General features: G+C 38.8%; 1 protein-coding gene across 1 annotated transcript in view; it reads left to right on the top strand.

Annotated features, from left to right (window-relative positions):
• Positions 1-18,683, top strand: part of clu (clusterin) — a 35,897-nt gene that overhangs the window by 9,930 nt on the left and 7,284 nt on the right. Inside the window, exons 2-6 of the mRNA XM_060820992.1 lie at positions 2,681-2,797; positions 8,743-8,891; positions 10,790-10,954; positions 13,141-13,528; positions 17,414-17,518. Of these exons, the coding sequence (XP_060676975.1) occupies positions 2,713-2,797; positions 8,743-8,891; positions 10,790-10,954; positions 13,141-13,528; positions 17,414-17,518 (892 nt within the window). The 5' untranslated portion in view covers positions 2,681-2,712. The remainder of the gene's footprint in view (positions 1-2,680; positions 2,798-8,742; positions 8,892-10,789; positions 10,955-13,140; positions 13,529-17,413; positions 17,519-18,683) is intronic.

The following is an 18,683-nucleotide window of genomic DNA, read 5'->3' as shown; positions in this document are numbered from 1 at the left end:
AGTCGCATTGAACAATTGGACCTCTACTCTTCTTCATAAGTGGCAAATAATGCCATTTTTACAAAAAAGATGCCTCTTGAGCTGATCCTCACCACAGATCTCTGCTTGGATTCATGTGTTGAAGACATTGTTCAGGTTCTTCATCCAGAGTCCAACCTTTTGAAATATATTCAGGTAAATTAACAATTTCCTGACTGATCAGCATTGGTCATTTAATTATGAACCTGATTGATAGCTTTGAGCAATTATCACTTGAAGGATTAAGCATACAAGATCAATTTGATCAGTGTGTGTTATTGCTACATTGACTCATGGATTGTCTCTCCGTTGCCTGCAGCTTGTTCTCCCTTACTGTATGTGCCAAACAACTTGTGCTTATGGGGTACAGTATCTGTACTCGTGATCATTCAAATTCTGCTACCTCAGATCTACAGTGAAGGCAGTCTGCCTCCTAATGCAGAACCTATGCACCAGGAAAGCAGCTGCCCATGTTAACTGACTCATATATGTGCATTGAATAACGTGAGCCAGTTCTTCATATCAAGATCTTGTTTCATTAGGCCAGTATTTTCAGGATGTTGGTGGGATAATGGTGAAAGATGGATAACTTATTAAGAAAAGAAGCTCAAAGACATTTCATTTTTGCTATTTGTGGCATCTCATGAAAGAATAAAATCACGAATATGGCAGTCCTGTCAATGGCAAACCTTAGCAAGCAGAGATGACCTCGCTGCCTTGGGCACACCTACAGGTTGGGTCTTCTGTCTGGTGAGGTAGCTGGGCAAACAAGTAGCAGGACACCACTACAAAGATGCTCACAGATATGACAGGACAATCCTAAACATTGGTTTTTGTGCTTTTGGACTCACTAGCTGACAACAGAAAGAAATGGCATCATCGCCTCTAGGTCAATATACACCACTGTGACAAATAGTAGCTGCAGCAGCTTGGAACCAACACGGCAAACACTGATATTGAGACTACTGGCAGAACCTGCCTCTTGGTCTCTTTTTAGACATCTGAAAAATGCAGCATTAAAGCTACCTCATCGCCAACAAACTTGATTTGCTGCATGATCAGCATCTTTTGCAGTTAGAAAACTGCCAACAATGTATTTGTTATTGAGTATTTCTACCTATTTTTCCCACTGTGTACGCCCATCCTGTCAGTAGCAATAGATTGTACAGTACTTTGGGGACATCAGATGCAGAACTGAAATCCATAAGACTATCCCAGTACCCCAATTTTTCACATTTAAACTGTGAAGCAGGCACAAGAGACTGAATCACCTACCCCTGCACCAAGTTGTTACATTATGTTTCCCAAAATTGCAGAAACAGGCATTCCTTAGTCATAGAGATGTACAGCATGGAAACAGACCCACCAGTCTAACTCCTCCATGCTGACCAAATATCCTAAATTAATCTAGTCCCACTTGCCAGCAGTAATCCCATATCCCTCTAAATCCTTCTTATTCATATGCCAATCTCAATGCCTTTTAAATGTTTAAATACCTCTGGCATTTCCTCTGGCAGCTCATTCCCATACACACACCACCCTCTGCATGGATAAGTTTTAAATCTTTCCCCCTCTCATTTTAAACTATGCCCTCTAGTTTTGGACTCCCCCAACCCAGTCATGCCCCTCATGATTTAATAAATCTCTATACGATCACCCCTCAGCCTCTGACACTCCAGGGAAAATAGCCCCAGCCTATTCAGCCTCTCCCTTAAGCTCCAACCCTGGCAACATCCTTGTAAATCTTTTCTGAATTCTTTCAAATTTCACAACATTGATCTGATAGGAGGGAGACCAGAATCTCACACAGTCGTGTACAGCAGCAACATGACATCCCAACTCCAATACTCCAATGCATTGACCAATAGATGAAAGAATACAAAACACTTTCTGCACTATCCTAACTATCAAGGAACAATGTACCTACACTCCAAGGACTGTTTGTTCAGCAACACTCCCCTGGACCTTACTATAAAGTGTATAAGTCCTGCCCTGATTTCCTTAATGAGCAAAGTCAACAAGTTATCCTCATCCTTACAATGCTTATGTTGAAAAGGGAGAGTGGAATATCCATTGGTGTTTACATACATGACTTAGGTTCAAAATTCAAGCATTAGACCTTTCTAAAACAAGTTGCAGGTTTAAAAAATAGCTAAGTGTTAATAAAGCCCAAAATGCCTATATTCCAACATGGGATCAAAGTAGGGACAAAGACATCAGAATCACAAGGCAACTCACCACTTCCCCACTAAATTACTACTGGTTGGATGGGTGAGCCATGATTATGAAACAGCCTGCACTTTCCTCACTAGAAAAGAATGCAGGATCAACAAAGTGTACAAGGTTTCCTCCCTACTGAGGTCTGCTAGATTATCACACTCTCTATTTTTATGGCGTACAATTGGTGGTTTTCTGTTTCATAACGTGCAATTATTAAATTGTAGTAGACTCCGCTTTTTGTCTGTTTACTGTTATTATGATATTAAGATTCAAGAACGCACAAGTTGTTTATGTGCAAAGAATTGGTAATTTGTTTGTTTGTGACAAGCCATTGATGGATGCATAATGGTATGCATTTTGCTGACTTTGAAATCCAAATTGAATTGGATATTGTTCTCTTGATTTAACTTTCAACTGTAATAGTCATTTGTCTTTGTTTCAGATTGAGAATTTCTGAGTCCTATTGAGAAAGCGATGAAAATGATGTTCACGCTGTGGCTTATTCTTCTGCTTGCTGCAAATGAAAGTTTGCAACAGGTTCCACCAGAGAAACTCCGCAGTAAGTTATATATTTCTGTCAGTGAATATTTCTAAACTAAATATAACTTTTATTACCTTCATTGCTGTTAGTTTTAAGATGGAATATCATTATTACCTCCAAACTTGGTGTTGATGATGCTGATTTGTGCTAAACAATTTCTGCTAGTGTTCTTGTATTTTAGTTTAACCATCTTCAGCTAAAATTATAGTAATATTTAAAAATTAGTTTGGTCAGCAGAATTACACTGTTAATCATATTATCAGACAGTAAATGTATATAAAGGTGTCAAGTGCATTGCCATGTATATTTAGTGATTTTTAAAATTCCATTGAAGTAGGAAACTGGTTAGTCGCCACACCGGCATCTTCCCCACCTTGCACTTAGTGAACATCAGAAGTGTACTGAGTCTGAGATAACATTTCAAGTTCCAGACGTGATTATTGGATGTAAGTGTGTTGGAGGCAGTTCCGAGAAGATTTATTAGACTAATTCCTGGAATGGTGAGGTTGTTTTTATGTGGACATTGGACAAGGTAGACCTCTGTCCAGTAAGATTTAGAGTAAGAGATAACTTGATTAAAACATAAGATCCTGAGGCATCTTGGCAAGATAGATATGGAGAGGATGTAGCCTTTTGAGGGAGAATCTAGGAATTAGGGGTCATTACTTAAAAATAAGGGGTCATAAAATTAAATAGAAACGTGGTGAACTTTATTCTGAGGGTCATGATCTTTTTGGACTCTTCCTGAAAACGTGGTGGAAACAGAGTCCTTGAATATTTTTCAGGCAGAGATTGTAGAAGTTTTGTTAAGCAAGCTGCTGGGGTAGATGGGATTATGGGTCTGAGGTTGCAGTCCGATCAACAATGTTCTCATTGAATTGCGAGGGTCTGAATGGCCTACTCTGTTTCTATTTAGTATAGCTGTATGTAAAGTACCCTTTTTTTTTCAAAAGAGAATCCCTATAGTGTGGAAACAGGCCCTTTTGGCCGAACAAGTCAACACCGACCCTCCGAAGAGTAACACACGAAGGCCCATTCCCCTATCCTACATTTTTACCCTTGACTAATGCACCTAACCAACACGTCCCTGAACACAATGGCCAATTTTCCTAACCTGCACATCTTTTGATTGTGGGAGGAAACTAACACAGACACTAGGAGAATGTGCAAACTCTACACAGACTGTCATCGAGGCTGGAATCGAAACCAGATCCCTGGCGCTGTAAGGCAGCAGTGCTAACCACTGAGCCTCTGGGCTTGTGAGAAATATCATTTTGTTTTTCAATTTTTGATAAATTGCAATGATTTTCTTTTAGAAGTAGCCAGCTTACATTTAGCAGCCAAAATGGTCTGCTGTCACTTTTCTATTTTGTGGGTTTATCTGAGATGGATGATGGTCCAAAATTGAACGATGTCAATCTTTTTTTTCTGCTCATATTCATACCAGTGCATTTATTGTCTCGCACTTCTTGTGTGCTATCTTGCTGCCCGTAATCAGTATGCTCTATTTGGAAATAAGCTTTTCTTTCTTACCCTTGTTCAAACTAAATACTTCAACAACAACCTTTTTATAACTTTAAAAGCAAAGATGGTTTATTTTCAACGTTTCCATAGTAATTACAACACCGCATAAACTTGGTTTTGCACACACACCAATCTCAAGGAGATTGAGTAAAGATAAATGTACAGATCAGTTAAAACCAGGTTAACATTTTCATAAAATAAAAGACTGCAGATGATGGAGCTCTGAAACAAAAACAGCAATTTCTGGCAAAACTCAGCAGGTCTGGCAGTTTCCATGAGAAGAAAGTAGAACTATTCTGACAAAGAGTAACCAAACTCAAAACATTAACTCTGCTTTCTCCCTAACAGATACTGCCAGAGCAATTTCTGTTTTTGTTAACGGGTTCTTAACTCAGCTTAATTTTTATTATCTCCAGTCTCTGATATGGTAGGCCTATGATGTCTTGAATAGATGTAATCCTTTACAAGTCAGGATCTTGTAAAGTGAAAGGCTGTCAGCAGGTTGTGAGCTTTCTTGGAGATGAATATTTAGAAGCTTAGTTTTCAGATGACCTTTAGCCTGGAGCAAGTTATATACTTTCTGTCTGATGGCCTACAGCTTCTTTCCCAGATTGGCTGAACTGGTAGGTTTTTCTGCACACAACTCCCTAATTGATCTTTTTAATCGAATGTGGATGATTATGGCTGACTCATTTTGTAGCTTTTCTCAACTCTCAATTCCAATTTTGAAATAATGGGCTGTGTTTATGTTGGTTCTGTGTTGTAGTTTTATATAGGTGTTCACCAAAAACAAAACATCTTTTTAATTGGTTTCAGAGAATGATGTTGACTGGTATGATTATGGGATGCTCTTTGTTCCATCTTGACACAGGACAATCATTCTAAGCCACAAAAAAAGTCTGGTAACCTTTTTAGTAGCCATTTTTGACAGCATTTTTGTCCAGACTTCTTTTAAAAATGGATTGAATTTCAGAATATGACCTACTTGAACAGGGTGTAACATCTGCCAGAAATGAGCAATCAGGCACAATATGCTTCTTCCAACATTGGGGGTCAAATAAGAACAAATGAAATAATGGGAATGCCTTTATCACCTGATGAATTTGTGAATGAAACTTGTTTTTAAACCAAAGTAACACCGGGTGCTAAGATGTAAGATAAAGGTGAGTGGTGAAGCAACCTAGTGGAATCATCCGGCTTTTAAAAATCATTTGCACTCATGCGCAGAGTGTTGTCGACAGTTCTGGTCACTGCAGTATGAACAGATATTGTAGCTGTTGAAAAAAATAGAGAGAAGCATTCAGATATTTGTGGGAACGGAGGGCATGTATTGTGAGAAGTGATTACATCAATGGGATAATTTCCCATTGGAAAAGAAAAGGATGAATAGTAATATGGTGGGATCAGATTCTGGTGGGATTAGATAATGTAAACTGTGAAAAGTTGTTTTATCTTGTCCAGAATTAATAGAAACCGAGGGCAAGAGCTGTACATGACCAATCTCTAGAAACATCAAAGATCAAACAGTAAATTATATGGAACTGACATCTCAGCAGACATGGGAGACAGTTGGTATTGATTTTATTCATTTGTCATTTTGATATCTTTCAGAAACTAACAGTTTGATTTACAGTGACCAAATAGATTTGAAAATCACACAACACCAGTTTATAGTCCAACAGGTTTAATTGGAAGCACTAGCTTTCGGGGCGCCGCTCCTTCATCAGGTGGTTGTGGAGGACACAATTGTAAGGCACGGAATTTATAGCAAAAGTTCACAGTGTGATGTAACTGAAATTATATATTGAAACATATCTTGATTGTTGAGTCTTTCATCTGTTCGAATACCATGATAGCTCCACTTCTTTTATATGTAAATCACAAAACCTTTTTTTAAAAGTTACATTCTCAGGTTAACTGTAACAATTGGTGTTAGCCAGATAATTTGTTGAAGGTGTTAGCCCCCTGTGTTCTTGGTCTGTGCCATGTTTAGACTGATTCTAATCTAATAATTGAGTTAATAAATTTTTACATGGATACATGCAGTTTTTGAGCAAAATACACTGTAACTCTGCAAGTACAAATTCACCCCACAAACGTATACGTATGTGTGTGCATGTGGGTTTGTGTGTGTTTGTGTGCCTGTCTGCCTATCTGTCTGGGGTGGGGGTTGTGAGTGTGAGAGAGTATGTATATATGTGTGAGTGTAAAGTGTCTAAGTCTGTGAGAGGATGCATTTGTGAGTGTGGGAGTGTGTGTCTGTGTATACGTGTGTCCATGTGTGTGGGTATGTATAGGAGTGCCTGTGGGTGTGTGTATAATGCAATGGTGGTCATCTGCAGTGTGACATGAACCCAAGGTCCCGGTTGAAGCCCTCCCTGTGGATACGGAACTTAACTATCAGCCTCTGCTCGGCCACGTTTCGCAGCAGTCCGCCTTGGAGGATGGTCACCCAAAGGTCCGAGGTCGAATGTCCTGGACCGCTGAAGTGTTCCCCAGCCCGGCTTTCAGGACAACTCCATACAACCATGTCACGGCAGACGCTGCAAGACATGTCAAAGTGTGGACATAGATACCACCATTACACGTGGGGACACCTCCCACCATGTACGTGGCAGGTACTCGTGATTCAGTCAGCGTTGTCTGTCTTATACGTTGCAGGCAAGGATGCCCTGAGGCATGGGACATTGGGGAAACCGAGCAAAGGTTATTGCAACAGATGAATGGGCACCACAAACAATCAACAGACAGGAGTGTTCCCCTCCCAGTTGGGGTACACTTCAGCAGTCCAGGAAATTTGACGTCAGACCTTCGGGACAGGCTGCAGCAAAAAGTGGCCAAGCAGAGGCTGATAGCTAAGTTTTGTACCCATAGGGAGGGACTCAACCTGGACCTTGAGTTCATGTCACACTACAGGTGACCACCATTGCATTATACACACACACACACAGATGCTCCTACACACTCACTCACTCACTCACTCACACACACACAGGCACTACTATACACACTCACACATGGACACACGTATACACAGACAGGCACACAGACACTCACACACACCCCTACAGACACACATACTCCCACACTCTCACATTCATCCTCTCACAGACTTAGACCACTTTACAGTCACATACACACATATATACACTCTCTCACAGACACTCTCAACCCCCCACCCCAGACAGACACACACACAAAAACCCATATGCACACATACATATATGTTTGTGGGGTGAATTTGTACTTGCAGAGTTATATTGTACTTTGCTCAAAAACTGCATGAATTCATGTAAGACTCTGTTAACTCACTTTTTAAATTAGAATCAGTCTAAGCATTATGGCACAGACCGAGAACACAGGGGGTTAACACCTTCAATATATTATCTGGCTGATATACTCTCAAGTTAACTGTAACAATTGGTAACATTTTAAAAAGAAGTTTTGTGATTTACATATGAAAGAAGTGAAACTATCATGGTATTCGAACAGATGAAAGACTCAACAAACAATCAAGGGTATTTTTCGATGTATAATTTCAGTTACATTACACTGTAAACTTTTGCTATAAATTCCGTGTCTTACAATTGTGTCCTCCACAACCACCTGATGAAGGAGCAGCGCTCCGAAAGCTAGTGCTTCCAATTAAACCTGTTGAACTATAAACTGGTGTTTTGTGATTTTTAACTTTGTACACCCCATTTCAACACCGGCATCTCCAAATCATAAATAAATTCGAGCCATGCTGACTGGTGAGTGACGCAGAAGAACCAGATGACTGTGGACTTAATGAGGTATCTCTAGCTTTGTGCCTGTGTCTGTTGTGGATAATTGAAAAAGATTAATTGTTATAATTAGTCAGCAACCCTGTTCCTATTGCATCATGCAATGACCAGGATGGTCAAAGGTGAACCTGATGGACTGCATAATATGTTTATGGATCAATTGCTTCAATAAAATCAGATTACTTGGTGTCTCTGAATAAAAATTACTGAGCTAAACGATAAAGGAAAGTCCCCGTTTTAATCCAAAATTATCAACGTATCAAATCTTGGCTGGGATGTTAGAATTTAGCTTCAGACTGAGACTCAACCAAATATTATTCTTGTAGTTGCTGATTGGAAACATTAAACTATGGATTATTTATGATGTCGGAATTAAATTAATTGAAATAGTTTCCCTGATCAAATCGGTCATTGGACAAGTTCATGCATGAAGCACAAATATGTGCAGGCATTGTATTGATTGTTATAAGGTTTCTATATAATTACACATTTCTATTGGGGTGACTGGTCATATTCACATAAAGAACAGTAAAAGGAGAAAATTAGTACCAGGGAGGGATAAGCAAGTTGATATCAGTCACATGAGAAATCACCATCTACAATAAGGAGAAAACTATTAAAAATTTTGTGCTAACCTTGAGGATATTTTTACAGAACTGTCAATAGAGGGACAAAAGTATCTCAATAAACAGATTGAAAATGCTATCAATGGAGCAAAGACTATGAAATCTATTGCGGATAAAAGTGACCAACAACATCAGGAGTATCTACGACGTTTGGAACAAACCAGCAAACAAAAGGAGGTATTGTGCTCTATTCTACTGATTGCTGTGGTTAAATATTACTTGTGCAATGCATCCAGTTTTAATTCAATCTGCCTCATGGTAATGTTTCAGCAAAGGGCTGCCTACTGACTTATACCCACCAACAGAAAGTTAAAACCAGATGAATCAAAAATGATTGTCAGCCATAATTCCAGCCAAGCAAGTTAGAATAAAATTGGAACCAAAGTTGTGACTACAGAGCATTTGTCAGTAAGCATGCAATTGTTTCCTCCCTGGAATTGGTATGAGTGGTGGTGTGAAGGCAAAGTAATGCAGTGAGTTAGCCCCGGAGAGTAACTCTCCCCTTTCTCACCACCCCAGTTATGAACTGCTGAGCAACAAGTTCCACCAAGGACTATTGTGACTTGCCAGGAATTGATACTGTTAAGTGATCAATTAATGGCTATTTAAGAGCCTTAACACCTTTCTGATCACTTCTTTCCCTGACAGGTGAGAAGACCTGACTGCTAGGTGTATTAATGTGGGGTGAGGGTACAGGGAGCTGGTACAGGTCTCCAGTAGCCCCAGTCTGGGAATAGTTGGGGTCATGGGTGTGGGGCAAGTGGTGGCCTCTGAAAGCCACCCTAAAGTAAATGGCATTACAGTGGCCAAGAAGGAAATTCACAATCATAATTAATACTATTATGTCAGTGTTTCATGCCCACATCTCGTGCCTTTTTCCATTGTTTTTCTCCAAGTGTGGGATGAAATAATTTTCTCAGTCAGCGCATTAAATGTTGATAGGTGAAAAGGGATGGGTATATTGAGCTGATCCCAGTCCCCGACACTAATCACCCAGGTCACCAAAAGCTGCTGGTCCCGTTCCCAAGTCCATCGGCCAAGGTTTACTCCTTGGGAAATCCTGCAACAATCAAGTAGTTCCTTATCTTCTCAGGGACCTGTATCAGCATTGGTGCGTCATAGCTGTCAAATGTAAGGGAGAAATGGCAAGTCCAAGCACCCGAACCATTCGGGGATCCTGCTAATCAACTTGCTTTAAAAGAGGCAGATGTTTTGTTACCCTCCTCACAATGAACCTGGTCTGGAATGCTCAACACCTCTGAATTAAACTTTTGTGACCTTTTTTTGTCATTTGGCTCTTTGGATGATAGGAAACATGAATCCAGGAAGTTCCTAATGTAGGGAGAGTTCATTCCCTTGACTCTCTCTGATTTTAAAACTATTTTGGGGACAAATTGTAATTTTTTTTCTACTCTTGACCCCAGTGTAAATTTGTAGCCACTAATTCATTCCTGCCCAGATTTCCATCACTGAGCATCTAGGGCCTGACTTCTGTCTTCAATTGCGTTAGTATAAGCTAAGAGTAAGGGAGTTAGACTTATTGTAAAGTTCTTTCAAGGAGTCAAGACAAGTTGTGTGGAGTAGTAATTTTGTTTTTTTGGTTTGAATGCCCAGTCTGATGGAATGAGACATCCCCTGTCATCTTTTATAATGGTTTTAATTGATATTGGTACATGTGATTTCAGTTGACTTCATTCCAAAAAGTGGACTGTATAATACAACCTATAAATGAGCAGAAAGTTCCAACGAGGTTTTAATTGAAAAAGTGGATCATTAGGTAACAATGATGCTTGTCTTGAACTGAGGTTAATGTACATTGTCTGTTAAGTAAAGAGATATTTAATCTGTATCCAACTTTTTGTGGAGTTAACCAAACGTCTTTAATCATTACTTTGACGTTACATGCACAAAATTGCCAACAACACCATCCCTCGTTAGGGCAAATGTGTTAACTTGATATAAAAAAGCTGAAAATGCTTAGGCAGTAAAAATTGGTTGTATTTGAGCTTATTATTTACACAAATGCTGCAGTATCAAAATTGCTAAATGGCTGTTGGTTTTCTAATGTTAACCAGGAAGCTCTGGTAGCTGCTAAAGATGCTCAGAAAAAGCTGACTAATGCTGAGCAATGTCAATCAAAGGAAGCTCTATGGGAAGACTGTAAGCCATGCTTGAAGCAAACGTGCACTCAGTTTTACTCGAGAGTTTGCAGAAGGGGCTTTGGTACGGTTGAGAAAGATGTAAGTACTGTAATATTGTGAGACACTTGTAAGATTTTTACAACTTTTATAAAATATTTATTGATGATGTGTAGTAAATGTTTCGGAACGTGGTGCTTTAAAATGTGTGCTGTTTTAGTATGATGGACCAATTGGCTTCCTTCAAACAATTGCTTGAAGAGGAAATGTGAATCCCTTTATTGATTTTGATTTGACTTTTTCCACTTCATGGAAAATCTATTTGGGCCAGTGACACATACCAATAATAGTATCGGGAAGGATTGAGAGGCTGAGTCTCTTTTGACTCCAGGAAAGGAAGCTGACCGGTGAAAAGTTTGGATGGACAGACAAGATCACCAGAAGCAACTAATTATGAGAGGCACCAATTCAGAATATACTATACCAAAAAGTGACAAGAATGGGGAGCTCCCCCTCATTGGAAGTGATGGGAAGTGCTTGAAGAGAGTAGTTTAGGGGCATTTGAGATAAGAATATGAGGGAGATAGGAACAAACAGTTACAGTGATAGTTTTAAATGTGGAATCCTCACATGGAGAGTAAACAAACTGGCTAAGCAGAATGTTCGGTTTATCTCTGCATACAATTTTGTAGGATATAATGAGTGATTATAAAGTAACAAAAAATGCAGCTGAATAAAATTGGTTTAAGAATAACAACATTTGATAATAGCAGAGCCTGTAGAGCTTGATTGCACACTGTTGGGTGAATGTTCCAGCCCTTGGCAGAATCAAGCAGAAGCAGTGTGAGGCATTCGCTCAAGAAACTGGAATTAGAATTTTTCAGAATTTATTAGAATTTCCCATCCAGGGCCAATGGCACTCTCAGCATGGACAGGCTGAGCATTGATAGAAACAGCAAAGTTGAAGCATACTGGAGGCCTGTTTACATTGTAATTCTAACAAATTTCTTTTGGTCAAAGGACATTTTGTTGTGGATGAGGATCAGCAGTCAAACACCCTAGTTTAATTTAAATATACTGAAGGTGTTTGAAACTTTGAAATAACAATCTGCTGTAAAGATCCAAGTGAATGCTAAATGTGACCCAGATTAGTGTCTCCCGTTTAGTGTCTCCTGATAAAAGAAGAATCCTGAACCTAAGTGCGTAAACTGAAAATAGAAGAAACATAAATTCAGGTTGAATCAGACATCGAAATAGTAACAAAAAAATTTGATATTTTTCAATTAGAACAAAACAGGCATAAAAATGCTGAAGAAACTCAACAAATCTGGCAGCATCTATGGAGAGAGAAACTGTTCAAGTTCATAATCATTCCATTGATATTCCAAAAATTAGCTCTGATGATCTAATTATAGAGATGTCTGAAATGTTCAGCTCCTATAGTTAATGTCAGAAACACTAATCTTATTTTTTTTAAAATAAGGAGCTTCTCCGCTCTTGACGAGAACAAACCTTAACAATAATAGTCCATTTTGCTGACATCCCATTTCAAAACTGCAGTTTTCCCTGTCTATTTTCTTAGCAAATCTTGGGTAACTCACTCAGAATTGCTGAGATCTAATGTTTTTTTGTATAAATGCAAAGTCCTCCCAAAGTGTTAGCGAATTGTTGGGTGTCACAAATCTCATGATGATGACTAATAGCCTTGATGTTGAAGTCAAATTCCGCCGTGGCAAACTGCAACATTGAGTTGATTCAACACAGTGAATTATCCATTATAATCAATTTAAACTCTCTGTTGTCTATCAGCAGTTAGCAGTAAAAGCAGAAGAGAAGCAACCTCTGGAGAAAAAATTTTTGAGAATTTAGGTGCTTGAAATGGGTTGTGCGGTGTTTTCTGGTCCTCAGGATATCTCCTAGACAAGCTTTGTCTATAAGATTCAGTGGCAACCAACCACTAACCCATCAGTATGTCTCTATTTAAGATTTATTGCATTGTAATATACATAATAAAGAAGTGTGAACACACTCAGAATTTATCTTTAATAAGAAATAAATTATTACACCTCGATAAATTGCAATACTTGCTTGCACATTTTATGAGCTATTAATTTTTTTTTCTTAAATCTTCTGTGGGTTTTCTAAAACAGCAGTGCTGAGGTAACTGAATAGATCTCCAGATACTTTAATTTATCATTCCTGCTAATTTGAAATGAGACAGTGATTTTTAAGCATAAGATAGTCTCACCATTCAACTTTGGAATCTCATTACTTATCTTCTTTAACAGGTAGAAAGGTTCTTTAATGACACACCACTGACTTCTGTATGGGTCAATGGGGAAAAATTTGACTCCCTGATTGAAAAGAATGCAGAGCAGGGTCAACAGTTCGAACACGTCGAAAGACAGTACGAAGACATCGATGAAATGTTCAGAGAAACCATGAGGGCCTTTGAAGGAACAGACAGACTGATTGACCGCCCCTTCAGCCATTTTGGAATTTTCCCAAGGCATTTTTCATTATTCCCAGATTCATCTTCTTCCCCCTTTAGGCATTCCATGTTCGATAGCCATGGGATGCTTTCCTCTTTCTTTGAGATGACTCAGCGGATGTTTGAGAAATTGCACAAAATTATGCACGAGGATGAACTGAATAAAGGAACTTCTCACAATACAGGTAAGAAATATAGATACAAAGACCAGTGTTGAAGATGACAAAGTCTAAAGAGGTGTAGATGGCTTAAGTTGGTGGGCAAAAACTAGCAGATGAAAAACTGTGTTGGGAAATAAGAGCTAATGTACTTTGGCAGGATGCATAGGCCTTAAACACAGAGTATGAGAAGCCATGTAAAAATACTAAAAATTGAAGAAATCAGGTGAGTATCAAAAACATTTTAAACAGAATATTTAATGTTTGGAGAGTATCATTTTGGCAGGGGATAGAATCAAGCTTTTGTGTCCACTTGACCTAAAATGCACCACTTGCTAAGGTGGCATTTGAATGCATCTCCCCCGGGTATTTAGATCATGTGTTACACTATTGTTATACCGCCATCATCCACATACAGCCTCCCTTGAGAACAGCTACAGTCATTGAGACTACAGGCAGAGAGCTGTGATTGCAGGTCTTGCTCATGTAAACATGTAGTGTCAGCTACCTGCAATAATGTTAGTGCTGACCAAACATTCCCAGGAAGAACCAAGCAGGCATCTTTGGGTCAGGTCTAAAATACACTCTACAGAATTCCCAGTCTCTGACTTGCTTTTGTAACCTCGGTATTTATGTGGCTTCTCCAGCTCAGTTGCTGGTCAGTCGTCACTTCCAGGATGTCGTTGGTGTGACATTTACCAATGGTAAGACGGCTGACTGTATAGGGGAGGTGGTTACATTCACCATTGGTGCAGATGGTACTTGTCTTAAACTTGGGTAGTGTGAATGTTACTTACCTCTTATTATCCCAAAGCTGAACTTACTGCATAGGAACACTTCAATGTGTGACAAGTTATGAATGGTGCTGAACATTGTTGAATTATTAGCGAACATTATCATTTCTAACCTTGTGAAGGAGGGAAGGTTATTGCTCAAAAGCAATTGAACGTTTTGGGCCTAAGACTCAACCAATAGGAACTCTTGCAGTGATGTCCCAGGACTGGGATGATTAACCTCTATCAATCACAGCCATCTTCCTTTTATGCTTTGACCAGCTGAGAATTTTTCCGAATTAAATCAATGTTGCTAGGGTTCCTTGATGCCACACTCTGTCAAATCTGCCTTGATGTTAAGAGAAGCCACTCTCACCTCTCCTCTGGAGTTTGGATCTTTTTCACCATGTTTGATCCAAGGCTGTAATAAAATCTGGAGCCACATGTTCATGACAGAACTCAAACTATGAAGCAGTGAGCAAGTTACCGATGTGGAAGTGCCACTTTGATAGCTCTATCAATGATTCCATCCATTACATTGATGTTTGAGAGGAAATTGGAGTACTGGTCAGCCAGATTAGGTAGGTTGTACTCCATGTGAATAGGATATTTGGTTTGCCTTTTGTAAACAGGACATAACTGGGTGTTTTTCCACTTTACTGGGTAGATGTCAGTGTTGTAACTGTACTGGAACAGCTTGGCTACGGGTGTGGCAAGTTCTGGAGCACAAGTCTTCATTAACTTTTTCAGGGCCTATAACCCCTGAAACATTTGCCCGGCAGGAGACATTCCTGTGAAAAATGCCTCCTGCAGGAGCTGGGATTTAATTCCGATGGGCTTCCTAATAATGGCCGCAACCAGGTTGCCCCTGGCTTCCTAGCTGTTGGATGGAATCACTGCGAGAACCATTAAGTTCTGGCCAATGGTTTCACTTAGTAAAGGATTAAAGCAAAATGAGTCATTGTGCAAAGAATTGCAGCTTAAACCTTCTCCACCAGATAGAAAAGTTGTTATAAACCTTCATCAAAATGGAGAGCAGTCAATGCAGATCTCTATAGGGAATGGCCAATGTTATCGAATTGTTTTGAGAAAATAACAAAGAAGATATTTAAGAATATTGCAGTGGTCAAACTATGATTTCCAAAAATCCTTTCATAAGCTTTGTGCTTTGACCAGCTGAGAATTTTTCTCCAATAAATCAATGTTGCTAGGGTTCCTTGATGCCATTATAGCCTCCTGACTGTTGTGAAGTCAGTGAACAAGCAGCAGTGTGGATAATAAACTATGTTAGAGAAAACAGACATTTTAAGAGTTTAACAGTAGTTTCACAAAAGAATCAGTGGTAGGAACACTTGTTTGACATTTTACATAAGTGATTTTGATTCTGGAACTGGAAATACAAGTCCAAGTGCATAGCTGACTGCAAGCTGGGGTGTTTAGTTTGTACAGTCAAGAACTGCAACTTCCTTTGGGAAGCATTGCAGAACAGCATGTAATTGACAACAAAATGTCAGAAGGTAGATAAATATGAAATAGCTCATTTTGGGTAGAAGAATACAGAGGGGACATAATCTTTGTAAAGTAAGCATCTAAGACAGGAGAAGAAATGATCTGTGGGTGTAGACGCCTATATGTCACTAAAAGCAGCAATTCATGTTAATAAGGCTTTTTAAAAATTAAAACAAACAAAATGTCCATTTATTTGAAGGGATAAGAACTAAAAAAAGATAAGTTAAAGCTTCTTTTCAGAATTTTTCATTAGTCCACATTTGCGAATCCTGTGAACAACCTGGGCTCTGTGTTGTAACGATGATAATGGAACCACTGGACAAGAAAAGATTTGCTAAAATTAAACTAAATCTGAAAAGTTGGAACGATCAGGACAGGTTGAACAAGCTCATTCCTCTAGAAAGGGAAAAATTTGAAGAGTTGAAAATGTGTTGCTGGTTAAAGCGCAGCAGGTCAGGCAGCATCCAAGGAACAGGAAATTCGACGTTTTGGGCATAAGCCCTTCAGGAATTTTCTGCTCCTTGGATGCTGCCTGACCTGCTGCGCTTTAACCAGCAACACATTTTCAGCTCTGATCTCCAGCATCTGCAGACCTCACTTTTTACTCAAAAATTTGAAGAGTGACTTCGTTAGAGTCCTTTCAGGTTTATATATAAGGTTTGATTGGGTGGAGATAGAGAAGGTGTTTTCACTTGGCAGCAGGACCATAACTAGGCACTATATATACAAGATGGTCACTGAAATCCAAAGTGGAAGTCAGAAGAAGCTTTTTGCTCAGGTTGATTTTGAATTGGGAATATATGACCACAAAGAGTAATTTTAACAAAATCAGGGGAAAGCTATTTTTAAAAGGAGTAAGAAACAGTTTTATGAAACAAAAGGCAGCATGAACTTGGTTAAATAAAAACAGAAAATGCTGGAGAAACTCCAAGCATCTGTCAAGACTGAATCAGTTAATAATTCTAATTCACTGACGTCTTCAGATCCCTATTGGGTCTGTTGCCTGAATGACTGACTGTTTCTATGGTCACCCTGTTATTGAAAGGATATTATTAAGCTAGAGAGGGTTCAGAAACAATTTTCCAGGATATTGCCGGGAAGGGAAGGTTTGAGTAATAGAAAGAGGTTGGATAGGCTGGGTCCTTTTGCTGGAGTGTGGGAGGTTAAAGCGTGACTTTGGTTTCTAAAATCAGAGGGGTTTACATAGGGTGAATGGCAGGTGTATTTTCCCTATCGTGGGCAGTTTCAAGTCTAGGGGCCATATATTTAAGATGAGAGGAGAGAGATTTTTAAGAAAAGATGAGGAGCAAGTGTTTTTGCACTGTGGTTCGTGTGTGGAATGAGCTGCCAGAGGAAGTGGTGGAAGCAGGTACAGTTATAATGTTTAAAATACATTTGGATAAGTACATGAATAAGAAGTGTTTGGAGATTTATGGGCCAGGTGCTGGCATGTGGTACTAGTTTAGTTTGGGATTATTGTCAGCATGGACTGGGTGGACCGAAGTGTCTGTTTCTGTGCTCTGTAACTCTATGCATTCTGTTAACTCAGATAAATTATTGTCATACCCATTCAACTTTTTTTCTCTTATTTTTCACTTCTTTTCATAAAAATCAAATATGACAAATTCAGCAGAAGGAGGGGATCAGTACATCTGCCGTGAAATACGTCGCAACTCTTCTGGGTGCATGAAACTTTCAGATAAGTGTGAAAAATGCAAAGAACTTATGTCCCTAGGTAATTTTAAAGCATTCAAGCAATTAAATCATAAAAGAAAATGAAGCTAACAAAATTCCCATTTATAAGATTTATGTTTGTGGTTGAGGCCATTTATTTGTTTTGTTATCTTTACGAAGTTTTCAGGCATTTTAAAAACATGCAATGTGAATATTCGCTTTTGCTTAGTGACATACTTTGGCTGAAGTCTCTCGACCTCTGATTTAGAGAGTGTTAACCAGGCTGTGACTTTGATGTATTATAGAGCAAGTTATGCATTGCCTCTGTGGATGGAGAAGATCCCATGGCATTCTTTTAAAGATAACCAAGAAAACTTTCTTTGTTTACTGGCTATTATTTATCCTTCATCACTGTCAAAATCATTAAAACAAACTGTTTATCATTATGTGTAGCCATATAATGCACCTTTTTCTTTTCTCATTTGGCTGCCTATTATTTTTAATTAAATTCTACTTGAGAAAGACAAAGAAATTGGCAGGGTGGTGCCTTGCACATTAAGAATTAGGTGGAGATGAAGGAAAAGATAATTGCTTAATCCAAAATTATATAACTGCTAAATTATTGGCAGTTCCTCCTTGTCTGTTTCTGTCTGTGTAATGGGTGTGTTTTGTATTCCAAAAGATTAGGCATGTCCATCCATTTTAAGTTGGGGGAGGAAAGAAAATGATGTGAGAATTAAAGATCTCTAATAAACTGAATCATAGTTTATATGATTCTATATTTTGAAATATAGTTTAGTTATTTTTTTCAAGTGTCTGAATCAGAAACCATTATGAGGAGTGATAATTACACATCACATCTTGGACCTTTTTTCTATCTCCTCCCAGGAGACCATTCTTCACAATGAGTAGCTAAACCCTGCTCTGAGGAGAAATTTATTTCTAAAATACTAGCTGCAAGCCAGACTGAATGAATTATGCTGCATTGCTAGTTTTCCTACATTCAGCTAGATATTGTTTCAGTGTAATTTTGAGCATGTTTTATGATAATTCTGATGCTAAATGTGACAGTCTATACAGTACTGTACAGTGGGATGGGATGAGCAAACATGCTGTCCTAGCCAACTGCCACATTCTGTGAAAGAACTTTTTTGTTTTAAATTTGAAGTGTGAAATTCAGGGAATTTAAATTCATGTAAATTGACATGACCAAGCCCCTGTGCCAT

The sequence above is a fragment of the Hemiscyllium ocellatum genome, chromosome 3 (genome assembly GCF_020745735.1).
Source record: "Hemiscyllium ocellatum isolate sHemOce1 chromosome 3, sHemOce1.pat.X.cur, whole genome shotgun sequence".
Classification (NCBI taxonomy): domain Eukaryota; kingdom Metazoa; phylum Chordata; class Chondrichthyes; order Orectolobiformes; family Hemiscylliidae; genus Hemiscyllium; species Hemiscyllium ocellatum.
The sequence above is the reverse complement of the archived record's forward strand: the minus strand, read 5'-3'. Positions and strand labels throughout refer to the sequence as shown.